General features: G+C 38.9%; 2 protein-coding genes across 2 annotated transcripts in view; one reads left to right on the top strand and one right to left on the bottom strand.

The window, feature by feature from the left end:
- Window positions 1-13,346, bottom strand: part of LOC134325700 (transmembrane protein 87A-like) — a 43,142-nt gene extending 29,796 nt beyond the window's left edge. The window contains exon 1 of the mRNA XM_063007943.1: window positions 13,251-13,346. Within this exon, the coding sequence (XP_062864013.1) occupies window positions 13,251-13,346 (96 nt within the window). The remainder of the gene's footprint in view (window positions 1-13,250) is intronic.
- On the top strand, window positions 148-27,774 carry LOC134325358 (filamin-A-interacting protein 1). Its single transcript, XM_063007529.1, has 6 exons — window positions 148-154; window positions 16,071-16,338; window positions 19,333-19,506; window positions 19,727-19,905; window positions 22,480-25,267; window positions 27,427-27,774. Exons 2-6 carry the CDS (start codon window positions 16,078-16,080, stop codon window positions 27,634-27,636), a joined length of 3,612 nt encoding a protein of 1,203 aa, XP_062863599.1. The 5' UTR covers window positions 148-154; window positions 16,071-16,077; the 3' UTR covers window positions 27,637-27,774.
- The last annotated feature ends 101 nt before the right edge of the window (window positions 27,775-27,875 follow it).

Raw genomic sequence — 27,875 nt, 5'->3', positions numbered from 1 at the left:
AATGCCGTAGCTGGAGTCTATGGACACAAGAGAGGATTTGTTGTCTATCTGGACTTTATTGTTGGTAGCTGTTCTAAAGCTATTCTAATTAGAAGAGCTTGACTGTACCTTAATTAAAGGACTGTCCTCACTAGAGGTTCAGGGAGCACTGCGGGTAAGTGTGGAATTAATATTATTTTAAAATGGTAACATGTGTTTACTGATTCTACTGCAAAGGCAAAATATTTAGTCTGCTATTTTAATTAATGACTTGTAAATTGTACTTTAGGGTATTTTTACTCTCACTTAGGTGCTTTCAATCTGTTACATTTAGCAATATTTATGTTTTAGAACTGTAGGTTATGTAGGCTATGTAGGTTCCACAAACACATTTCCAAAAATGTACAATAAAAACAGCAATTATTAGCAAATCCTTTTAATGTTTTGATCAATCAATACATATATACATGCTCACTCTCAATTTAAAGTTGGTACAGTGACATGTTTACACCATGTTACTGTGATGAAGTTACCTTTCCAAGTCCATTTCTTCCTAATATAACAATTTAGCTGCTTAGTAGTCCAGAGTCTCTGTTGTGGTATAGTGTGCTTTATTATGTAAGATAAGATAATATAGCCTTTTATGTGCCCCAGTTTTTGACTGGGAAAAAGTCCAAGTTCTTGATGACAGGCAGGCCAGTCTAGCACATTCACTCTCATTGGTTTTGTAATGCATGCAAATGTATCTTCTTTATGGCATCTACTACATATTAAAGGAGAATTTTATCTCATCAGCCAAGAAAATAAATCTGAAACTTTCAACAAGACAACAATTTAATATCTAAAGCTAAAATAACTCAAAACAGAAGCTAAAGTACTTGCAAGGCCCAGCCAGTATCACTCACTTTCTTAACCGCTTATCCAGTTAGGGTTGCTTGGGGGTTGTGCTGGAGCATATCCCAGCTTTTCAATGGGCACAAGGCACACAGTAACACCCTGGACGGGGCGCCAGTCTATCGCAGGGCAGACACACATACACACACACATACACACACCCATTCACCTATAGAGCAATTCAGTGTCTCTAATGAACCTGACTGCATGTTTTTGTACTGTGGGAGGAAACCGGAGCTCCCGGAGGAAACCCACGCAGACACTGGGAGAACATGCAAACTACACCAGAAAAGGACCCGGACTGCCCCACCTGTGGATCAAACCCAGGACCTTCTTGCTGTGATTTTGCTGTGAGATTTTCGAATCTTTTTATTTCATTTATTGGACACTTTTATCTAAAGCAATGTACAGTTGTGACCAAATACAAGTCAAGAAAACCTCAAGGGTTGAGAACATGTCTGAACCAACAACCTTCTGAATCATTAAACTAATGTGCCAAGTGAAATGAATCACAATGCCGCAAAAGTGGTAATTGTTTCTCACTTTAAATTTGTTGTTTGGTATTAATTAAAAAAACCTTCTCTTACTACAAGGTCAAAAGTCATAGTGTGTAAATTGGAGTGCGTGTATGCTTTGAAAGTGGTTAAAACGTGTCCCTTCACATAAATATTATGTTCTCTCCCAAACCAGTGTACTGGTAGCAGAGTGATGCAACAGGACAGTGGTAGCTTAGTGGTTAAAGTACTGGACTAGTTATCAGAGGGTCGCTGATTTAAGCCCACCACTGACATGTTATCACTGTTGGGCCCCTGAGCAAGGCTCTTAAACCTGAATCGGTTGCAATTGTAATTTGCTTTAGATAAAGGCATCTGCTAAATGCTGTAAATAGGGTGCCTGTAGATCAACAAGGGTCCTGGGGATCCTGTCGCTGTTTTGCATTTTTCACATAGTTTTTAAACAGAAAGTTCAGTTTGCTCCCACATTCAAAACATGCATCAGCTGAATTAGAGTGATTAAATGATTGTGTGCTGCCAGATTATGTTTCTGTCTTGTATATTTACAACCCACTGATTGGGTTTAATCCTCGTTATCACAACTGCTTGGTATGAAATATACATCTAATCCTGTGTAATAAGCTATGAACAACTCAAATAGTTGTCATTGCTTATTTTTACATTTATTCCGGTCATTATATAAATATCTTAGTGTTTTTGCTTTTACTACTACATAAGTTTCTGCATCACTTACAGTGGGGGAAATAAGTATTTGATCCCCTGCTGATTTTGTAAGTTTACCCCCTTACAAAGACTTGAACAGTCTATAATTTTTATGGAAGGTTTATTTTAACAGAGAGAGACAGAATATCAACAAAAAATCCAGAAATAAAACATTAAATAAAAGTTATAAATTAATTTGTATTTAATTAAGGGAAATAAGTATTTGATCCCCTACCAACCAGCAAGAATTCTGACCCCCACAGACCGGTTATGTGCCCATGAGGCACACAAATTAGTCCTGTCCCTGTATAAAAGACTCCTGTCACAGAATCAGTTTCTTCCATTCAAATCTCTCGACCACCATGGGCAAGACCAAAGAGCTATCAAAGGACGTCAGGGACAAGATTGTAGACCTGCACAAGGCTGGAATGGGCTACAAGACCATCAGCAAGAAGCTTGGTGAGAAAGAGACCACTGTTGGTGCGATAATTCGAAAATGGAAGAAATACAAGATCACAGTCAATCACCCTCACTCTGGAGCTCCATGCAAGATCTCACCTGGTGGGGTAAGAATGATTCTGAGAAAGGTGAGGTCAGCCCAGAATTACACGGGAGGAGCTTGTCAATGATCTCAAGGGAGCTGGGAGCAGAGAAATGCTGGATATGACCCCAAGAACTCCATCCCCACCGGGCATTTCTCTGCCTCCAAACACGGCGAGTGGAGTTGATGCAAAAGAGCTCAATTTTGGTCTCATCTGACCATATCACATTCTCCCAAGCTTTCTCTGAATCATTCAGGTGTTCATTGGCAAACTTCAGACGGGCCTGTACATGAGCCTTCTTGAGCAAAGGGACTTTGCGGGCACTGCAGGATCTCAATCCATTACGGCGAAGTGTGTTACTAATGGTTTTCTTGGTGACTGTGCTCCCAGCTCCCTTGAGATCATTGACAAGCTCCTCCCGTGTAATTCTGGACTGACCTCACCTTTCTCAGAATCATTCTTACCCCACCAGGTGAGATCTTGCATGGAGCTCCAGAGTGAGGGTGATTGACTGTGATCTTGTATTTCTTCCATTTTCGAATTATCGCACCAACAGTGGTCTCTTTCTCGCAAGCTTCTTGCTGATGGTCTTGTAGCCCATTCCAGCCTTGTGCAGGTCTACAATCTTGTCCCTGACGTCCTTTGATAGCTCTTTGGTCTTGCCCATGGTGGTCGAGAGATTTGAACGGAAGAAACTGATTCTGTGACAGGAGTCTTTTATACAGGGACAGGACTAATTTGTGTGCCTCATGGGCACGTAACCGGTCTGTGGGGGTCAGAATTCTTGCTGGTTGGTAGGGGATCAAATACTTATTTCCCTTAATTAAATACAAATTAATTTATAACTTTTATTTAATGTTTTTTCTGGATTTTTTGTTGATATTCTGTCTCTCTCTGTTAAAATAAACCTTCCATAAAAATTATAGACTGTTCAAGTCTTTGTAAGGGGGTAAACTTAAAAAATCAGCAGGGGATCAAATACTTATTTCCCCCACTGTATATGAGTCACAGTGAGAAGGACAAAGCTGATAAGGAATAGATAGCTAGTGAGATCATTGCTCTTTTGGCAGGTATGTATGACAACATTGCTGATAACATTCAGTGTGAAAGTAGGAATTGCATAAAGGAATTTCTGGGTTTACTTGTGTTCTGGCATTTAATAAGCTATTACAAAAATAAAAATAAATCCTAAAATAAAAAAAAATAAAAAATAAAAAGTTTGGACATTGTGTAAAAATACAGTAAAAGGAAGAATCTGTAATTTCCTGTGGTTCTGTGATTTAAATATTTATGTAACTGACTAAAGCTGAAAAAAAAATCAACTGATCAACTTAACTATATTTTGTTAATTAATACACTTAGTGTCATTATTAGGAAATGTGATGGAATACGGGGTAAACACGCCTCTGTCCCAACTTTTTTGGAGTGTGTTGCAGGCATTAAATTCTAAATGTGTTTACATTTACAAACTACAATGAAGTTGATCAGTGAAAATACTGAGAATCTTTTCTTTCTACTTTTATCAGATAAGTAAAACTTTAAGAGAATCAATAAATCACAGATTTTTCTTTTTATTGCATTGTACAAAACGTCCCAACTTTTCTACAAATGCGGTTACAATCCTGTAAGTGTCCTGTGTTATCATGCTTACACCACTTGCAGTTTTTCACTGTATTTACACTTTGCAGGCCTGACTGTAAACCATTTGACACTGTACTGTAATGTAACACTGTATTCAGGGGTGTGGGGCCTCTGGGAAGTGGGCCATTCTGAGGGGTCATAGCACACATGACACTCAGACTCAGCAAGTGCGTGGTGCCAGGGTGTGTAAAGAGCCAACTCCCCAGTGGCTCATTTACACAGCAGCAGTTGTCATTTCCACACATGGCTCATATAAAGCTGATAATTTCATTACAACCATTAACTTCTTTTATGTACTCAATAAATGATCACTGTCATTAAATATACCAGATGTAAAAAATCATTTATTTGTTAATTTTTCCTAATCTTTTCATCCTGGTCAGGGTTATGATAGGTGGCACCATCCAGAAACACTAGGTGCAGAGCAGGATTACACCCTGGACTGTAAGACAATCTATCATAGGCCAACAGATACTCATACATTTACTAACTTTAATGCTCACTAAACCCAAGGAGCAATTTAGAGTAGCCAAAGGGTATCTTCTGCATGATTTGGCAAGGTGGGAGGACACATGGAGAACTCAACTTAGAAATAAACCCAAGTCCACAGGACCCATGTTGCTGTGTTATACTCATTTTACTATACGCCAATGTATTTATGAATATACGGTTTAAAATGCTATCCAAAACATGCCAGGTAAAATTAAATTAAAGTAAAAAATACAAGAAATAAACCAGCATTTAACCAGCAATAAACTATTTTGGGTTTATATACCAATCCACACATGACTACACTAGACAGTTTGTAAAGCTGAAGTTTAGTAGTACAGTGACTTTACAGTGACTATCTACTGCTTATCAGGTAGAAACAATTGGGATTTTAAAAGTAGAATCTTAATGTACATTAGTATGTTTTAAATATGTATTTAACCCCAGCCAAACTAATCAAAATATGCATTATCACACAGTAATTAATTATTAGTTTTTAATCAAGATTTAATCAATAATTATATTATTTTTCCTGCTAAGAAGTCTCTGTTTAATTGGAATGATGTGTTTAGTGTTGATATTGCTAATTTGACCCAAAAATAGGAAATTCCCTCCAAAAATATTGGCATACCTGGTAAAGATAAGTAAACAAGGGTTATAAGAAGCTTAATCTCACATTGAAAGTGAGAAAAGTAGCAGTAGACTGATTTAGCCTGTTCTAAAATGCTGTAGTATATTGTGGTAAAGCGTCTAATAATCATTGGGGTTAAATGCTCAGTGCAGTATTAGTATTAGTTAGCAGTACTCTCTTTTCTTAGCCAATTTTCTCCATGTTGTTAATGTCAATGCCCACCATTAGCTGGGCTGCTACATAACAACGCAGCTACCTATAACTTCTCTAGTTCTTCCATATTAAAGAACAATTAAAGAACAGAGTAGGGGTTTCGAATACATCGTATCGAATCTCAGCTCTGCCTTTCCGACTGGGCTGGGAGGCTGCATGAACAACGATTGGCTGTTGTTCAGGGTTAGAGGGTAAGAAAGTCGGATCATAGGTCCTCATAACTGGTGCAACTGCGGCCCCTGCTGACTGATGGCGCCTGCACAGGGCTGAGGAATAATGCTGATGGGGGTGTGGTCCTCCATACACAGTGCCCGTCAAGTGTATGAACTCGACTCATGCAGGTGAAAAATGCAGTCTGTTCTGACTGTACGTGCCGGAGGGGGCGTATGTCAGTTGAGAGGCGTCCTCAGTCAGCGGTAAAGGGTCGAATCAGTATAGAGGACGCAATCAGGGTAAATGGACACGACTAGATTAGGGGAGAAAAATTGGGGGGGGAAAAGTGGGGAAAAAAAAAAAAAAAAAAAAAAAAGAACAATGAATTAAGACAGTCTTGCATTTTATAGTTGTGATGACGTCATGTTTGTTTTTGCTTTACACTTGTTATGACATCATGTTTTATGTCACTGTGGTTTGGTTCCGTGCAGCCACTCTTTAATTTGGAACCGTCTCAATTGCCTCTTGTACTAAAACATCTGTGAATAAAGATCTCTGGAGAGAAGTCAATTTCTTTGGAAATTCAAGAACAAATTACCCCTGAAAAGTGGATGTTTACTGTTTATCTTTATTGCATTTTGAATAATGTTTCCTGCCTAGCTGTGACATCTTCTTGGCTTCTTGATGAGATCGAGAACACATTCATTTGTACTTGTTAGGAGATGGTTAACCTGGTGTCATTTGTGCCTGCTACTAATATTACAGCTTGAACTTTATGTCTTCTCAGAACCCCGTGCACCCTCTAAACAGCTATATGAAGGGCTATGTGATGATGTCATGTAACCAAAGAGGGCTACATGGTTGGGTTTTGGTTTACAAAAGACCAGTTTGGTAGTTATTCATATCAGTTGATGTAACAAATATTTCTTGCAATTTTGGCCCACAATTTGACAATAAGTTCAAAAATAATACATGTTTTTAAAATAAGTATGTTGACATAATTGTTAAATAAAGTGTGGTATTTTATTTATTTTGCCAGTTTTATTGGTCCACACAGTTACAGACTTTTTTATTTAGTGTGTAATATAGATGTATATGATCAAGATGTTCAAAGTGTCTCTCCACTGATTTTCATGCTAGTGTTTGATGGTTAACCCCATAAATGTCTGCCTGAGATTTCATAAACATATCTTACTCAAACCATACATTAAGTAGATATTATCCTTTAAGAGCATTAAGGTTCTAGATCACTAGTCTAGGGTTCTAGTCTCCCAATTTTTTGCTGAAAACATAATGTACTGCAATTTCCATGCTGTTGCAGATTCACCAAGCCCTTATTTAAACACACTGGGGTCACCATGTGGCAAGTTCTCTAAAATCTTTCATTTCTTCAATGGCAGCACTGGAATGTGGAATTTGGACAGCTGCCGGCACCAGTTGAAGCTTTATCTTTAACGGCTGACTTCAGATGCCAAATGAAACCACTGCCAGCTGCAGAGACTTCAGACATCCCAATATAGCACATATCTTATTTATATATATATATATATAAAAATATATTTAATTATCTATCTTATCAATTCTAATAATTTTATTAAATTGTAATTCCTAATTTGATGCCTCTAACACATTGAAATTAAGTAAATTTCAATAACAAACAGATTGTGCTGTTGGAACTAGGTATAAAAGAAGTTCTAACAATAGGCTGTCATTTCATAAAAACAATGGGCCAAGTTTTGTGAAAAATCACGTAAGTGAACAGTCCAACATGTTTATGTTTTTCCACATGCCATTCCAAGAGATTAAAAGATTTCACCATCCATAGCTGACATTATTAACAGATTTAGAGAACCTGGAGGAAACTTTGTACATGAATTACAAGACCAAAGACCTTACAATCCTTTACGAGTGCTGCATTATAAAGTGCAAAATACAACAACAGAGAATACGGACTGTTAACCAAAAAGCCTTTAACAACTGGTGCCCTCAGTTCACAATTAGAGAACACTGCCTAAAGAAAAGGTAACACAGTGGTAAACATTTCCCTGTCCCAATTTTTTAGTAAGTAAATATATAAATAATAGATAAATAAAGTGTTTAGTTTAATTTGCAAATCATTGTTGTCTGTTTTTTAAATCATTTTAGTTAGGGCTATGTGTTTTTTGATTCACTCATGCATCTGCTATATAAATACAATGCAGTATATTACTGTCATTTAAATACCCAGAGGAAATACCTTAGTAGTTTGTTTATACTCCCATCGTCGCTCAGTAATCATGTGGGTTGTAAAACTATGCAGGGAATAATTACACAAACTTAGAAAAACAAAATTTGTTCCAATGGTTAGTCCAACACAAACACAGATTTGCAAATACTCCTCTAAACTGCACAAGGCCTTGTTTTTTTTCATGAAGAGTACAAAATAAAACAAAATACGTTTTGTAAAATATGACTATTATGACTTTATGCTATCCAAATTATGTTTTGATTAAAAGAGGTTACTACAAAGCTCTGTGGAATAAATGCCCAAAATTATGTATTATTTATTAAATTTTTTTATTATTTATTAAGTGCTATTAAAATTGTTACACATTTATTACACATATATTACATTTATTACACATATATATTACACATTTTTAACAGTGCGTCCAGGTCTAGATGACACAGCAAAACAGAAACAACTTACATTAACTTAGATATAGGCATGTATGTATGAAAAAGGCCAACTTAAATAAATGAGATGTGAACAAAATCTCTGCAAACACTTTTTAGGTTTCATAATCAGTTGACATTAATGAACATTTTTTTATATTTAAAGAACTTAAATATAGAAAAAGTGTGGCTCAGTGGGTAGCACTGTCGTCTCACAGCAAGAAGGTCCTGGGTTAGATTTCCAGGTGGGGCGGTCCAGGTCCTTTTGTATGAAGTTTGCATGTTCTCCCCATGTCTGTGTGGGTTTCTTCCGGGTGCTACAGTTTTCTCCCACGGTTTTCTCCAAAAACATGCAGTTCGGCCAACTGGACATACAAAATTGCCCTTAGGTGTGTGTGTGTGTGTGTGTGTGTGTGTGTGTGTGTGTGAGAATATGTGTATGCCCTGTAATGGACTGGTCACCTGTCCAGGGTGTTTCCTACCTTTTGGACCCATAGCAACCCTTACCAAGATAAAGCGATTGTAAAACAGCCAATAAATTAATGAAATATAGAATAAATAATAGTAAATGTAACCCTTTAAAGTCAGTACACAGTAACACCCACTCTGGCAGACAGCAGGGCTGGCATTCACTTTTTGTAGTAGGCGTTGTCTTCCTATTCTTGTTTTAGATATTTTCATGTGGGTGTTTTCACCCACAATTTTGCTTGGTTTTTCTAGATGTTGCCTTTACTTCTACAGTTCCCCTTAATTTTGTAAAGACATTTTGGACAATTTAAGTTGCAAAGGAAATTATTGTCTGAAAGCACCTTACTGTCTGTTTATTGCCACCTCCTAATTTGTAGGCATTCATTCGCGATTTTCTTTTAGGTCCTAAGTCACTTAGAGGTGAGCGTTAGCCATAAAAATAAAAAAACAGACTATTTATTTTGCTCTGGCAATTACTAATGACCAGTGACCTGCATAACAAGTCCTAAAAAGTAAATTAAGACCTAAGTTATGAGAATTAACTGCAACAATGACTGTGCAGTACGTGTCTATTAACATTTGTAACAGTTTCTGCAGAATTTTACATTTAAAATCAACAAAATGTGTAATTTATAAGTAGTGCCCAACATCTGCATATAGCTAACTGAATGTTATTCCACTACTGCCTGTATAATTATAGGTGCAAAGGGTTGAATAGCAATAATATGCACAGGCTTGCACAAAAAACCTTACACGTGCTTATCTTGTAGCCCTCAATTTCCCAGCTGTGCAGTAAAACCTTTAGATGATACTTAATCTTTAAATGTAATTATCAAATAAGTGGGCAGGGAGCTTTTGGGCCCTCTACCAGAAACACTGAGCACAAGGAAGGATTACACTCTGGATATGGTGCTAGTCCATTGCAGGGCATCACTTACTCACTTACACATAGGGGTGATTTAAAGTCAGTTCACTTGAAGTAATCCATACAAACCCCCCAGGACCCCTGATTAAAGAATTTTGTTTAGAAAATAAAAACCCACAATTGTTTATAGCAAAATCAGTGATTTTTGTGGATTTTAGCTGTTTTAGTTAAAGCTAATAATTAATTGCAAACCGTCTTCTGCAGAAAAAATTGCAGATGGTGGATTGCCAGTTTCAGTTAAACCATTTTGCTGTTTAACTCAATTAAAATAGCAATTTTATTGACGAGATGCTTTTATAGTAACCATCCAGTTCTCCACCACAGTATGATGCTTCCCATAGGCTTGTACCAGTTGGCAAGAAACAGGGCTGCTGGCACCACCTCAAAAATCATTATGTCCTTCTGGTGCCAATCTTACATATCTACCAAGAACCATGCAAGTAGAACCAATAACAAAGCCCAGTCTGAGAGACCAGTTCTTACTTCAAAGAGTTTCATTCAGATAGTCCAACACTTGAAATTAGAGATGATGGTATTTACTTATTTTATTTCTTTATTCCATACCAGAGAGAGAAAAGAGACGGTTGTACTTGTTGTGCATTCAATGACTGTGGTGCAACAGTGTGAGTGCTACATTTCTCCAGATGCCTGGGCACCTGGTTTCTAACCTCACTTCTGGTCTGTGAGATGTTCAAATGGATGTCAACAGTTGAATATGTAAAGACCAGTGATAGGAATAAAGCCCATGTTTTTGGGCTAATGTTCTTTGGATAAAAAACATTTGTGCAAGAAATGCACAAGACTACAAAGAAGCATAGTGGAGGGAGCACTATATTTGTAATCAAAAATCTTTTTTAAAATTAATAGGTTGGATAGTAAAACCATGACCCAACACATATGAATACATCAACAACAGAACAGTGAAAAAAGGAGAATGTGTGTAATGGGAAGGCTGACTTCAGGTTCAGAATTCATATGCTGTAGTACACTCAAAAAAATAATTCATTGGATTTACTTAATCCAGTTATGTCAACAATTTCCACCTAACTGAGTTGTGTTAGATATAATTAAATTATATTAATAAGCTTCAAATAACTAACTTTTGTAAAACCAACATTACTTTATTAAGTAAAACCAACATAACTATATTAAGTAAAACCGATGTGACTGTATTAAGTAAAACCAACATAACTCTAATATGGTTAGCTCAGTTTTAATTAATAGGTCTGTGTCTAGCTAACTAAACTGACAAACATAAACTCAACAAAATTATTTTTCTTTTGCTTTACTTGATTGTGTTGATTAATGACAACAGAAATATATTTAATTGTACTAACTTAACTCACTTATGTAAACGTAACATAACTGTTGGACCTCCGATACTCAACTGAATTTAGTAAAACTAACTGTACTTTGTATTTCCAACTGGTTAATTAACTGGTTTAAACAAGTGGGGAAACTACTAAACTTTGTTTTACTTAAATGGTTTTCATTCCAACAATGGTAGTAATTTTAAGTGGACTTACTAATTCTGGGGGATTTGGCAACAATAAAAGAAATATACAAAATGGTCAGCCTTTCAGTCTAACAACCATTAGCAGAACTGTCACAAATGTTTTAAACAAACCTTAAACTTGTTTGACTTTTAATGGCACACACATATCACTTGCACAAACCAAAAACTTAAGCTTTCCAACTTTTGAAAAACTTTTTATTTCAGGAAACTGTAAAATCAAACAGTTTTAGTCTGTAAAAAAAAAAAAAAAACACTTTATTGGAACAATTTTAAATTAGAGTAAACAAAAAACAATATTCATATGAATGATAAACCAATGTAATATGCCACATAGAAAATACACTATATTGCCAAAAGTATTCACTTGCCTGCCTTCACACGCATTTGAACTTGAGTTAATCCTGAAAAACTTACCATATAGAAGCATTTTGTACTTTACAATTACTGAATGTAGCCCATATGTTTCTTCAATGGTCAGGATGTGGGGGGACAGGACCACCACAGAGCAGGTATTATTTAGGTGGTGGATCATTCTCAGCACTGCAGTGACACTGACATGGTGGTGGTGTGTTAGTTTGTGTTGTGCTGGTATGAGTGGATAAGACACAGCAGAGCTGCTGGAGTTTTTAAACACCGCGTCCACTCACTGTCCACTCTATTAGACACTCCTACCTAGTTGGTCCACCTTGTAGATGTAAAGTCAGAGACGATCGCTCATCTATTGCTGCTGTTTGAGTCGGTCATCTTCTAGACCTTCATCAGTGGCCACAGGACGCTGCCCATGGGGTGCTGTTGGCTGGATATTTTTGGTTGGTGAACTATTCTCAGTCCAGCAGTGACAGTGAGGTGTTTAAAAACTCCAGCAGCACTGCTGTGTCTTATCCACTTATACCAGCACAACACACACTAACACACCACCACCATGTCAGTGTCACTGCAGTGCTGAGAATCATCCACCACCTAAATAATACCTGCTCTGTGGTGGTCCTGACCATTGAAGAACATGGTGAAAGGGGGGTAACAAAGCATGCAGAGAAACAGATGGACTACAGTCAGTAATTGCAAAACTACAAATGCTTCTATATGGTAAGTTTTTCAGGATGAACTCAAGTTCATATGCGTGTGAAGGCAGGCAAGCGAATACTTTTGGCAATATAGTGTACTTCAAAATAAAATAAATAATAATAATAAAGTAAACAAATTCCTCTGTTTTTCTTTTCTCACCTTCAGTGGTGTAAAAAAAAAGAAACCCAAAAAAATTTCAAAAGATTGACGTCTGAATGTTTTAACGGACTTTAGAATGTTCACGAGAGAGAGAGAGAGAGGATAAGAGTAACAATTAAAAACTACTTGAGAGGTTGCATTTTTATGTCTGTTGGAAAAGGGGAAAAAAACTGAAGTGGAGATTACCAGAGAATGGCATGAATAAGAGGGCAATAAGGTATTTCTGTAGCAGGAATACAAGGGTAAGAGAAACCTTATGGTTGACATACGGCGATATAGAGTGAGCCTGGAGTGAAAGTCATGAGCACCAAATTAAATTTTACATTACTGATGATTGATGAACAGCCAGAACTTCATCAAAACAGCACATGTTTAAACCAACATGTCATGCTAAACAGATCACAAACAGTAATGTAAAATTTGAATGTTAATTTGGTGCTCATGACTTTCACTCCAGGCTCACTCTATATCGCCGTATGTCAACCATAAGGTTTCTCTTACCCTTGTATTCCTGCTACAGAAATACCTTATTGCCCTCTCAGGCCAAATAAAATGGCGACTGCATTTGCACTTGAGATGTCTGCCATTCAGTTCCATCACAACATTCGGAGATCATCAAATGTGTACTTGAGGTTTGTTGGGTAGCTCAAGTCCAGGGAGTACATGAGGCCAAATAAAATGGTGACTGCATTTGCAATGTTACCAAGGTCACCTCCACACCTTCAACATCTTCCAGCTCATCTGTGGGTTCTGCACCTTCCTGCTTTATGGCAAATATTCCTAGGATTGTCTGCTCCATCTCCTGGTTTTCCTCAACATCCTCAAAAATTTTTTTATGCCATTCTCTGGTAATCTCTACTTTAAAGTTTTTTTTCCCTTTCTCCAACAGACATAAAAATGCAACCTCTCAAGTAGTTTTTAATTGCTACGCTTATCCTTGCTCTCTTTTATGAACATTCTAAAGTCTGTTAAAACATTCAGACATCAATCATTAGAAACTAAGACCATGCCACTCCCTACAACACATTAACAGTTCAACATATGGATCCAACATTTTTTTTTTTAGCTCCAAGCCTTCATTGCAACTTGCAATGTGATGTTTACACTGTCCCTTCAAACAGTTTGTTTTTGAGCCTTTCTTGAGAGATGTCTGCCATCCAGTTCCATCACAACTTTTTGTAGAACCTCAAATGTGTACTTTTTGTTGGGTAGCTCAAGTCCAGGGAGTACATGAGGCCAAATAAAATGGCGACTGCATTTGCAATGTTACCAAGGTCACGAAGCACCTCCACACCTTCAATGATAATTCTAACATCCTCCAGCTCATCTGTGGGTTCTGCACCTTCCTGCTTTATGGCAAATATTCCTAGGATTGTCTGCTCCATCTCCTGGTTTTCCTCAACATCCTCAAAAACAGAACAAATATGCCTTTAGCTAAAAGATGCACACCACAAAACAAAAAAATCTGTTGTCAACCATGGATATGAAACTATTACAAAAAGTTACATTTGAGAAACTTAACTGTAAAATTCATAAATTATTTCTTCAAAAAATGCAAAAAAAATGTTAGTAAGTAAGATGGGATTTTACTATAAAACCACGGGTTTGGAACATTTTTGTGCTAAACAGGGAGGGATAGAGGTGGTTTACTAAAACCCCATTTAAAAATCCTCATGGAGAAAATAGTCATAAATTACAGAATGACAACTTCAATGGTCTATAAGTTATGCTAAATACTTTTAATCAATAATTTGCAAGATGGCATTATACTTACCATAACTAAAGAGCCACAAAACACCTTCACAAAACTTGTGGTTAGAAAAGAGCTGAAACTAGAAAACATACAAAACAAGCACAATTTTACACTCTGTATTACATTAATACTTGACAAGGTAACAATTTATAAGGATTAAGGCCAGGATGAGAGTTATAATAGAGAAGTATAATGTGAATATACTTTTGTCCATATAATGTATATTGTAAGCTGTAATTGAAAAGCTCAATAGTGTTTTCACAAGCTAGTTAACATTGGCTAGCTAATGTGAGCCGAGTCTAAAATTATACGGGTAATGTACTCTAAAACTATCAATATCAAAGTCTAACCACATATTCACTTAACGAACTATGTTAGAAAGACATACTTACTAAGATAAGTATTCGGATGTAGCTCGATTCTCTATCTCACTGCTTTTTACCAAGCTCTCATCCCTCGCCATCCCACATTCATTAGAAGAGCTTCTGAGCATGCGTGGTGTCTGTCCTGCGGGAAATCGTCCAATTCACTCAGAACTGTTGCGTTGCCTCAAAATAAGCGACTTTTGTATAACTTCAGATTACAATAAATCTGCCAAAGTGGACTCGGCTTAAACGGCCAACACAGTTCATTAAACTACATAAACCATTTGCATCTTGGATGCTTTTGAAGACACTTAATTCAACTGCATTATCAATAAAATGCACAACGTTGCCGTTAACAACATTAACGTTTCTCAAAATTGAGAAAAGACTGACCTGTTTAATGCTGCTAGCTAGTAGCGCTAGCTTTGTTGGCGATTCACACAATGCACAAAAATATAAGTAACTGGACATAAAAATTAAATATACATTACATGAGGTTACAACATGCACTGGGATGCGACCTAAATGGTTTAAAATACTTTAAATGCGAATTCCAAGTGCAAACTGAGCGTTTGAAAACCGCTAATGCTAACTTTGCTAATAGGCTAACTAGTCTGGTATCTGTTTACACAGGGAGGTTTCGCTTATCAAAATGACCCATATCATACAAAACGCTGTTAATAAAACAGCTACTACAGCTCAGAATTATACATAAATATAACAAATACTCACCGCACTTGCACAGCTTCCCTCCAAAAGAAAATGGCCTCGCTGAAGAGAGGAGCTCACAGACAGCCACGAATGCCCCGGATGTAGAGAGTAACGAAGCCTGTTGAGTTTACTTCACAGTGTTGCATTGACCAAACATGCACATATTAAGTCAATCTGACAACCCAACTGTATTTAATAGAAACAACACAACTGACTCAAGTTTCACTCACCAACACAAATTTGTTAAGTTACTTCAATGAAGGAAACCCGAGTAAAAGCAACAACAGCATGAGTTTAGTTTTTTGAGTGTATGAGCTGAAGAATATGGACTAAAATTACTCTGTTTAGCAGCTGCAAGAATCTTTACTGTTGCTAAAGGTTCTACAAGGTGTTAAAGATGATTATAATGGTTGCCATTATTTATTTCCAATCTGGACTGTGAATGCTTAACCATAAAGACATGACTACATGTGTGTTTGTTATATTGCTTTTAGGGAAAATGTGTATTTAATGTATACAAGGTTTAGATGAAGATTAAATCCCACTTTATGAATAATTAATGCAGAAATTCAGGTCATCAAAAATCATAATTATTTACTTTGCTAATTATTTGCTAATTTTCTTGAACATGCTTAGATGTAGTGTAACTGATATTGATTAAGATGCATTTTTCTACATTTCTCCTGACTTTTAGAAGCAACATGAGGTCCAAAGGTAACGAAGTAGAAAGCCCACCCAATGGTGTTCTCGTCCCTCATGCTATCCATGAGATTAGTAAAGAGGAGGAGGGTGATGTAAAACTGCAGGTCAATAAGAAGATCATCAAGGACAAAGTTCATCTAAAGGATGAAGAGAATCTGATGACAGAAACTGAGAATACATCCACAGGAAGCATCAGGTTGAAAGATCTGTCCAAAGATGATCTTTTGAAGTTACTGGGAATCATGGAGGGGGAGGTCCAGGTAAGCTGTGTTTGTTCACAACTATTTAAAAATGCCAGGATGGGATAAATTGGAACATGTTTACATTTGCGGCATTTAGCAGGAGCTTTTATCCAAAGCGACTTACAATAATGACCGAATACAGTTCGAGCAACTTAGGGTTATGGGCCTTGCTCAGGGGCCCAGCAGTGGCAAGCTGGCGATGTTGGGGCTTGAACCAGCAATCTTATGATTACCAGTGCGCAACCTTAACCACTGAGCTGCCACTGCCACAGGGATAAACTATGAGTGTACACTTCACTATTGGGGAGTTACAGAAAAAAATAGCAGCTTGATGTCACCGTGTCTCCAAAACTACCATCAGATGGCACCTCCATGATGACAGATTATTTATGAGGCTTGGCAACAAGCACTCAAGGTGTATTTGGCATAAAAAGAAGGATGACGACACTGAAAACAACCTGATGCCCACTGTTAAGTATAGTGGAGGCTTTATGATGTTGTGGGGCTGTTTTTTACAAACACCCTGGAAACTACATATCATCATGGACTTAAACTAAATTGCCATTGGATCTGGATAATCCAAAGCATATCAACACAAAGTCAACAGGTCAACACTGTACTGTATATACTGTATATATATATATATATATATATATATATATATATATATATATACAGTATATACTGTATATATATACTGTATATACACACACAAACACACAAACACAGACTAATTTAAACAGGTCAGAGTGACGTTCCATATAGGAACTGTGTGGACCTCCTCTCAGTTGGTCAGATGCCAGACTAAGTCGGCACACAGTATCAGCTTTCCTTCCCTCAGGTCCTGACAGCTAAGTTAACACCTTGTCCTTCTATTACATAAAAACAAAACAAGTTAATCTCCAAGCTTGTACAGTACAATTAGACAAAAAAATATTACGGCTTTGATCATCAGTATTAAAGAGTCCTAAGTGCATTAAGCCTTTAGCATGAACTTAATCATACAATAATTTATCGGTTTTAGTATTCAACATTAAGAACTTTTGCATAGTAGAAGGATTTGGGGTGTAGGGAGTGGGGGTTGGAGTGAAAATCTCCAGGTCACCCCATATTGCAACTTTTTATGGAACCCCTATCCTGTGATATTTTAAAGTATTCCTATTGCGCAAAATCACAGTGAACCCCTACAATGCAACGTTTTATGGAATCCCTATATTGCAACATTTTAGGGAATACTATACTGCAACATCTAATGTGACCCCCATATTCTAACATCCCATGGAACCTTTATACTGTACCACAATATCCCAGAGGACCCCCTTACTGTAGTACTCCAGGAAACCACTATACTGCAACATCCCAGGGGACTATTATAATATTATATTCCTTGGAACCCATATACTGCAACATCCCAGAGACCCCTATACTGTAACATCCCAGAGACCCCTATACTGTAACATTCCAGAGACCCCTATACTGTAACATTCCAAAGACCCCTATACTATAACATCCCTGGGACCCCTACACTGTAACATCCCAGAGACCCCTATACTGTAACATCCCAGAGACCCCTATACTGTAACATTCCAGAGACCCCTATACTGTAACATTCCAAAGACCCCTATACTATAACATCCCTGGGACCCCTATACTATACCATACCAGAGACCCCTACACTGTAACATCCCATAGACCACATACTGTAACATCCCAGAGACCCCTATACTGTAACATCCCAGAGACCCCTATACTGTAACATTCCAAAGACCCCTATACTATAACATCCCTGGGACCCCTATACTATACCATACCAGAGACCCCTACACTGTAACATCCCATAGACCACATACTGTAACATCCCAGAGACCCCTATACTGTAACATCCCAGAGACCCATATACTGTAACATCCCAGAGACCCCTATACTGTAACATCCCAGAGACCCCTACACTGTAACATCCCAGAGACCCCTATACTGTAACATTCCAGAGACCCCTATACTGTAACATTCCAAAGACCCCTATACTGTAACATTCCAAAGACCCCTATACTATAACATCCCTGGGACCCCTATACTATACCATACCAGAGACCCCTACACTGTAACATCCCATAGACCACATACTGTAACATCCCAGAGACCCCTATACTGTAACATCCCAGAGACCCATATACTGTAACATCCCAGAGACCCCTATACTGTAACATCCCTGAGACCCCTACACTGTAACATCCCATAGACCACATACTGTAACATCCCAGAGACCCCTATACTGTAACATCCCAGAGACCCCTACACTGTAACATCCCATAGACCCCTATACTGTAACATCCCAGAGACCCATATACTGTAACATCCCAGAGACCCCTATACTGTAACATCCCAGAGACCCCTACACTGTAACATCCCATAGACCACATACTGTAACATCCCAGAGACCCCTATACTGTAACATCCCAGAGACCCCTACACTGTAACATCCCATAGACCACATACTGTAACATCCCAGAGACCCCTATACTGTAACATCCCAGAGACCCCTATACTGTAACATCCCAGAGACCCCTATACTGTAACATTCCAGGTGACTGCTATACTACTACATCCCATGGAACCCCTATAATGCAGCATCCCAGGGGACCACTGTACTGCAACACCTCTCCCACATCAACCCATATCCAGTGAGCTATCCGTATCACAGGCCCATTTCTACATTTCAAGGCCGTGGGCTCCCTCTAGTGCCATAAAATATTGTTCTTTTCTAAATTGACAAAACTGACAAAATTTGAAGTTAGAATGCCACAAAGTTCTAAACCAAATTATTTTAAGCCTTCAGTCACTAAAAAAACGATTAGTCACATACATGTTCTTTAGTAGAGGTAAATTCTTGACTCTAGCTATAAATGAGTTCTAGGCGAATCTTTCATCTGAAAGCTGAGCTCATTTTGATACTCAACAGATCTAATATTGAATTGTTTTCTATAAAACCACAAGATTGCATGTTTTCCTCAGGCGCGTGAGAATGTGATCCAGGTGCTTAAATCCGGCCTCAGTCGCCCAGAGTTGCTTGAGTCTCGGTACGGTTCAGCTCTTCCTACCAAACCTCTGAAGGCCTTGCAGAGAGATGCACTGCTTATCAAGCACAACACACACCAAGATGATGTGTATGAAAAGCCAATGGCAGAGGTATGCAATGTATATATGTGAACATGACTAACAATTGACATCAATATGACTAACAACTCATTTTTCTAAACTTTGTTTTAGAAAACAAAGACAATATAGGCACATTCATTTGCAATTGTCTTTTGCAGCCAATTAATTGGCAATTACTTTTTTTATGAAAGAGAAAAAATTTATTTTATTTTATTAGTACTAACAAGTTTTTTGCTCATGTTCTCCACAGTTGGACAGGCTTCAGGATAAGCACAAGGAAACATATCGGCGAATGCTGGAGCAGCTGCTACTGGCTGAGAAATGCCATCGCCGCGTGGTTCATGAGCTGGACGTGGAGAAACGTAAACATGTTGACTACATGAACAAGAGTGATGACTTCACCAACTTGCTGGAACAAGAAAGAGAAAGGTAAGAATTCCAATTAATGTTGTAAGTACATGAATGAAGGTCTTAGACCAGTGGTTCTTAACCTTACATCTGGACCTTATATATGGTCTGAAATGCAGATGGGGGTCACAGAAGATGTTTACATATGTGGAATTCTAGGCAAAAAATGCATTGCATAAATACTTCCAGAAATATAGCCTAAAAATAGAATGATCTAATCAGAATGCCCCGTGTTATCCTGGTCAGGGTCATGAAGGGTATAATTCATTGGGTAAAAGGTACAAAACACCCTGGACAGGTCCTTAGTCCATTACAGAACAGACAGACACACACACTCACACACCTAGGGCAATTTTAGTAGCTTTATTTGGCCTGACTGCATGTCTTTGGACTTGTGGGAGAAAACCAAAGCAACCAGAGGAAACCCACACAAGGCTGCCTCGCTGGGAAATCAAACCCAGGCCCTTCTTGCTGTGACATTGCGGACACCCTTTCTAATGATTGTTTTCAGGTGTTTTAGCCACACCCACTGCTAAAAGGCTTAAAAAGTGTATTATAAAATAATTTATAAGCCTTGAACTTGGTGGCAACTGTTTGGGGAAGGACCTTTCTTCTTCCAGCATGAACAAGCCCCTGTGCATGAGGTCTGTAAAGACATGGTTTGATGAGTTTGCCATGTAGAGACTCTAATGGCGTGTACAGTGTCTCTTCCTCAAGCCCGCTAAACACCTTTGGGATAAATTTGAATGTAAATTCCAAATCAGGTATTGTCATACATCAGCGCCTGAGTGCACAAACCTCAAGACGTAAAGGCTGTTATAGTTGCAAATAAGGATAGTATCTACATAATAATACCTATAGTTTTAAAAAGAGGTGTCCAACAAGCTTATTGTCAAGTGTCCACATACCTTTGACCATATATTGTATGTATGAACTGTGTAATTACCTAGAATTAACTGTGTAATGTTAAGCTACCAAGTAAATAGCACAAATCTATGAATCTTTACAGTAAATGTAATTTACTGTCACATCAGTCACATTCATGTTTGGTTGCTGAGTTTGAGCATAAGGGCTTGATGATGGCACACACTGAGTTCACTCCCTTCCTTGCCCTAGCAATTTGCATGCAATTTGCCTTGCATGCCTTTCTTAAACAAAAAGGCTTGGCTGCTAAAATGCAAACAAGGGGCAGCTCGAGTTCGAAACACAGGGCTGCTCAGAACCAGTGTTAAAACCAAAACTTGCTGACGAGCTGGAGTATGACCCCATCAGGGTGCAGTGCAATGTATTTCAGTGCAGAGCTTCTAAAGGCTGTGCCATATATGGGCAAATGACATCATCGGTTGGTTTAGGAGGGGTTTTAAAGTAATTTCACCTCTCTGTGTCAGGAGCGCACGTGTGGAATGTAATGAGTAATTCCACTGATAGTAGAAGGCCTAGCTGATGCCTTTAAACCGAGATGCATGAGTCATTCTATTGGTACATGTGCACCCCTTTGGATCACTAAGCCTGGAGGGTAAGTGTTGACGAACATTTGTTAGTATTTTTTACATGCACTTTTACAGTTTGTTGTCTTTATAAAAACTGACTTAAAGAAACTGTAGAAACTTTAATTTAGGGTCATAAAATTGTTCTAGCAAAGAATGAGAAAACAGTAGAGATGCTTTTGTTTGGCAAAGCTACCTTATTGTGCTGGTCTCCAACTCATTAAAAGAAGCACCCACACCCAGAAATATGCATGGAAACTCTGCAAAACTAATAGTTTTTATTGTATGTAGTATACACTTTTATAATACAGTATGTTTAACTGTTTGTTTAACCTAGATATTTGTGTTAATTTTTTATAAACTGTGGGGTGACACAGTGGTGTAGTGGGTAGTGCTGTTGCCTCAGCATGAAGGGTCTGGGTTTGATTCCCTGGCAGGCATCCAAGGTCCTCAATGTGTGAACTTTGCATGTTGGGTTTCCTCCAGAGGCTCCGGTTTTCTTCCACAAGCAGTCAGGCAGACATGCAGTCAGGCTAACTTAAGCCAATTAAAATTGCCCTGAGTGTGTGCGTGTGTGTGTTTCTGCCCTGTGATGGACTGACAACCTGTCTGAGGGGTTTTTACCTTTCACCCAATAAAACAGACCCACCGTGACCATGACCAGGATAAAACAGTTGTAAAACAGACAATAAATTAGTACATTTATACAATTTGGTCTGATTTTCAATAATTTATAATAATAAGCAAAAATGGCTAAATTAATTTAACTGTGCAATGGAGGGAATTAATTTTAGACCATTTTGTGATTCATTACATAAGCATGCCATATTACCTTAATTAAATCCAGGCTCAATTTATGTTTATAAACCATCCTGGGGTTTTTGTGACAGTGTTTTGGACAATTATCTTGGTATATTATCCAATTTAATGTATGATAAAAAATATTTTAAAATTCACTGTTTGCCCATTTTAATGTCTAACACCGCATACCAGCATACCACCATGATGCTCTTGTAGAACAGAGCACTTTTACAACCCATTAATGATGTGTTCTAATTAATGTGTGTTGTGTAAAATGCTAATTATTTGCATTGATGCTCTATTTTAGATTAAAGCTGTTGTTAAAACAAGAAAAATCCTACCAAACCCGAAAGGACAATGAACACTTCAAGAGGCTAGAGAAAGTTCGTGGAGAGCTGGTCAAGCTAAAATCATTTGCACTGATGCTGGTTGATGAACAACAACTTCACCTGGACCAGATTGACCAGCAGAGCCAGAAGATTCAAGAACTTCTTCAGAGACTTGAGGAGAAAGACCAGACACTGAGTGAAGTTGATGGCAAGGCAAAAGAAGACAAACAGAAGCTTTTGCATCTTGAAGGTGATCTAAAAGTCCGGTCTTTAAAGTTTGCCCAGCAGTATGATGAAATGGCAGCTAAACTGGCCAGCCAAGAGTCTCAGAATAGACAGATGTGCCAGACAGAAATAGCTCTGTTACAAAAAACTAAGGAACTTGAAGAGACCAATGCAGTTCTGCAAAAATCAGCAGAGGAGCTGCAGGAACTTCGGGACAAAATCAGCAAGGGTCAGTGTGGTAACTCAAACTTAATGGCGGAGCTGGAGAACTTACATAAAAAAGTCTTGGAGATGGAGGGCAAGGATGAGGAGATAAGCAAAACTGAGAAGCAATGCAATGAGCTGAAAAATAATCTTCAGACTGAGGAGAAACATAACAAGGACTTGAAGTTGGAAGTGGAACAGCTGCAAAAGCGGATCACAGAGCTAGAGAAGCTTGAGGAAGCCTTTAATATAGGGAGGACTGAGTGTTCCCAGCTGCAATGTGCCCTGGACAAAGAGAAAAACCTAACAAAGGAGATAGCAGATGAGCTAGTGGCGGTTAAGATTCGCATGAAAGAGGTGGAAACATCTGAGCTGAAACTGGGGAAAGCGGAATTGGTCCTAAAAGAAGAGGTCATGAAGCTCAAGTCTGTCACTGCAATAATGGTTAATGAGCGCAAAAACCTGGCAGAAAGAATAAGGTCAGAGGAGAAGAAAAGAGAAGAAGTCGAGAAACTGTTTAAAGCAGAACAAGAGAAGGTGATGGAGGTTACTGAGAGGTTGATAGAGGAGAGTAAACGACTCTTAAAATTTAAATCTGAGATGGAGGCAAAAGTAAGTACTTTGGTAAAAGAGAAAGAGGAGCTGAAGGTTAAGCTTACCACAGAGGAAGAGAAATGTAAAGATTTGAATTCTAAGATTAGTTTGATCAAACAAACGAATGATGCTGTGAAGGATGAAGGAAAGGAATCTCCCAACAAAGTGTTAAACTTAGAAGTGACCAGGCTTTCCAACTGCAGTATCAAAGATCAAAATAAAATATCAGAACTGACCATGGAAATCGAACGATTAAGGAATCGTCTCAAGCAGCTTGAAGTGGTCGAGGGAGATCTGCTTAAGACAGAGGATGAATACGATATGTTGGAGAAAAGGTTTAAGAATGAACAAGAGAAGGCTAAATCCCTCTCACAGCAGGTAGAGGAAATGAGGAGTGAAATTGCTCTAAACATGGTCAAAGAAAAAGAGGCATTTAGTAAAGAAGCTGAGCTATGGCGGAGGTGCAGGTTAGAAGAAACCAAGAACAAAGACTTGCAGGCAGATGTTCAAGCTCTAAAAGAGAAGATCCATGAGCTCATGAACAAGGAGGACCAGCTCTCGCAGCTGCAGGTGAACTACTCTGTACTACAACAAAAGTTCCATGAAGAGGAGGACCAGAAAAAGAACATGAGTAATGAAGTTATTAATCTTACCAAAGAACTTGAGATCACCAAGCGCTACAGCCGGGCACTAAGGCCAAGTAACAATGGAAGAAGAATTATGGATGTTCCAATGATGTCTACAGGAGTGCAGACAGATACCGGTGCAACTGAGACCAGTGATGATGACACTCCTGCTGTATTCATTAAGAAGTCAGTCCAAGAAGAGAACCAAATTATGAGCACCCTTCGACAGAGAAGCCTCAAGAAGCCTTCTGCAAGACCAACAGTCAGGGAACTTTATCCTCCCCCACCTAGTGACCTTGCACTAAAGAAATCCTGTATTCCTTGGATAAAGAAGAAAGACAGCCATACCCAGAGTTCTTTAGAAAAATCTGTGTCTATAAATGGGGATACTACACATTCGGAAATTAAAATAACCCCAAAGCAGGGCCAACCGTTTCACATTCGAGTGACTCCTGACCACCAGAACAGCAAGACAACCCTACAGATCAGCAGCACTTCCTTAGAGATTTTTAACAGTACCATACCAACACCCTCCCAAGGGCTACAAAAGCCACAAATTACAATCATTCCAACCACTGTAGTTTCTCCAAAAGAGAAAAGCAAAGATCCAAAAGGTCCAGAAAGAGCAAAGTCTCCAATAACCATCACAGCTATCTCAAGAGCTAGGTCTCCAGAAAGCATTAAGTCCCCATCTATCGAGAGACCAACGTCACCTGTAACCCTGTCAGTCAACACCTCTTTCATGGCAGACATGTCCGGCTCCCCAGAATCACAGGAAATGATCACAGGCCGGGCTGTATTCAAACTGACTCCTGAAAAACGAATGGTCCCAACACCGATTAAAAAGTGTAACTCGAACGCTAATCTCATTACCACAGAGGACAACAAGATTCACATTCATTTAGGTCAACAATTCAAAAAGAGCTGTGAAAACAGCAGCTCTGTTGTTATGGTCAAGCCTGCTGCTGCAGCAACTGAAAGCAAGGAACTTTCAACAGGAACTGTATTACGCTCCCCGCACCATGGTACCATCAATAAAGCAGTATCAAGCAAAGTAACAAGCAGCCTTACTATCACACAGGTTGCCACAGCACCACCAAGACCAACACTTTATGTGGTGAGTACTGCTATATATAAGGGGAACCACAGTGTAGCAAACATAAAAAAACATACTATAATCTATACGTTTTACTCTGAATTGACCGCTCTATATTACCCCTAGATGTAAGTAAATGTGTGAGTGTGTGCTGGTCTTTAACTGACAGACACCCTGTGCAGGGCGTATACCTGCCTTGTGTCTGCTGTTTCCTGGTGGTGCCAGACCCACCGTACCCCTGACCTGAATTAAGGCGCTAGTGAAAATAATTATTAAATTAACAAAAAACGTAATATCTGATAACTGATTAAATTAACCAAGATCTAAATACTTCCTATGTTTGGGGCACTTGTATTAGCACAGTGTTAGAAATGGCGAATTCGAATCTGGACACCCACACAAACACAATTAGCTGTGTTAGAGGGAGGGAAAGTTGAATGAGGTCTTTGTATATACAGTGTATCACAAAAGTGAGTACACCCCTCACATTTCTGCAGATATTTAAGTATATCTTTTCATGGGACAACACTGGCAAAATGTCACTTTGACACAATGAAAAGTAGTCTGTGTGCAGCTTATATAACAGTGTAAATTTATTCTTCCCTCAAAATAACTCAATATACAGCCATTAATGTCTAAACCACCGGCAACAAAAGTGAGTACACCCCTTAGTGAAAGTTCCTGAAGTGTCAATATTTTGTGTGGCCACCATTATTTCCCAGAACTGCCTTAACTCTCCTGGGCATGGAGTTTACCAGAGCTTCACAGGTTGCCACTGGAATGCTTTTCCACTCCTCCATGACGACATCACGGAGCTGGCGGATATTCGAGACTTTGCGCTCCTCCACCTTCCGCTTGAGGATGCCCCAAAGATGTTCTATTGGGTTTAGGTCTGGAGACATGCTTGGCCAGTCCATCACCTTTACCCTCAGCCTCTTCAATAAAGCAGTGGTCGTCTTAGAGGTGTGTTTGGGGTCATTATCATGCTGGAACACTGCCCTGCGACCCAGTTTCCGGAGGGAGGGGATCATGCTCTGCTTCAGTATTTCACAGTACATATTGGAGTTCATGTGTCCCTCAATGAAATGTAACTCCCTAACACCTGCTGCACTCATGCAGCCCCAGACCATGGCATTCCCACCACCATGCTTGACTGTAGGCATGACACACTTATCTTTGTACTTCTCACCTGATTGCCACCACACATGCTTGAGACCATCTGAACCAAACAAATTAATCTTGGTCTCATCAGACCATAGGACATGGTTCCAGTAATCCATGTCCTTTGTTGACATGTCTTCAGCAAACTGTTTGCGGGCTTTCTTGTGTAAAGACTTCAGAAGAGGCTTCCTTCTGGGGTGACAGCCATGCAGACCAATTTGATGTAGTGTGCGGCGTATGGTCTGAGCACTGACAGGCTGACCCCCCACCTTTTCAATCTCTGCAGCAATGCTGACAGCACTCCTGCACCTATCTTTCAAAGACAGCAGTTGGATGTGACGCTGAGCACGTGCACTCAGCTTCTTTGGACGACCAACGCGAGGTCTGTTCTGAGTGGACCCTGCTCTTTTAAAACGCTGGATGATCTTGGCCACTGTGCTGCAGCTCAGTTTCAGGGTGTTGGCAATCTTCTTGTAGCCTTGGCCATCTTCATGTAGCGCAACAATTCGTCTTTTAAGATCCTCAGAGAGTTCTTTGCCATGAGGTGCCATGTTGGAACTTTCAGTGACCAGTATGAGAGAGTGTGAGAGCTGTACTACTAAATTGAACACACCTGCTCCCTATGCATACCTGAGACCTAGTAACACTAACAAATCACATGACATTTTGGAGGGAAAATGACAAGCAGTGCTCAATTTGGACATTTAGGGGTGTAGTCTCTTAGGGGTGTACTCACTTTTGTTGCCGGTGGTTTAGACATTAATGGCTGTATTTTGAGTTATTTTGAGGGAAGAATAAATTTACACTGTTATATAAGCTGCACACAGACTACTTTTCATTGTGTCAAATTTTCATTTTGTCAGTGTTGTCCCATGAAAAGATATACTTAAATATCTGCAGAAATGTGAGGGGTGTACTCACTTTTGTGATACACTGTATGTATGTTTATCGTCTACTGGTTTCTTCAACCCTGGTATCCTATATTAACACTCTTTTTTTATCTCTTTGTTTGTTTACAGCAACCTGTTCTGGATCCCCAAACACCTCGATCTGGACTCACTCGCATTCCTATGTCTCGAGGCATGAAAACTGGGAAGGCTGTACTGGGGTCACTTGGAACTGCCAATGGTGTGAGGTTGGAATCAAAACCAGAAAGCCAGTCTATGCGGATTGAACTGAAGAAACCATCTGTCAGCAGTGCAACCCTGCACAATGGCGGAAAAAACTGAAAGAACGCAGAAAGATCTGAGCCAAGATAATAGATCCACAAGAAACAGTTTGGGGTTTTTATATAGATTTGCTTTGATGTAATGTGTCGTAATGGCGTAATGGTAAAAGCCATGCTGCTGGTAAGAGCAGTGCCTGAGTTCCAGGGGTTCAAAATACAGAAGGCACTATTAATTAAAACATGCCATTGGGAGGGATGCATATCGGCGCACCCTTAATGCCGGTGCCAAGCTTGGATTGG

The sequence above is a fragment of the Trichomycterus rosablanca genome, chromosome 13 (genome assembly GCF_030014385.1).
Source record: "Trichomycterus rosablanca isolate fTriRos1 chromosome 13, fTriRos1.hap1, whole genome shotgun sequence".
NCBI lineage: Eukaryota > Metazoa > Chordata > Actinopteri > Siluriformes > Trichomycteridae > Trichomycterus > Trichomycterus rosablanca.
The sequence above is the reverse complement of the archived record's forward strand: the minus strand, read 5'-3'. Positions and strand labels throughout refer to the sequence as shown.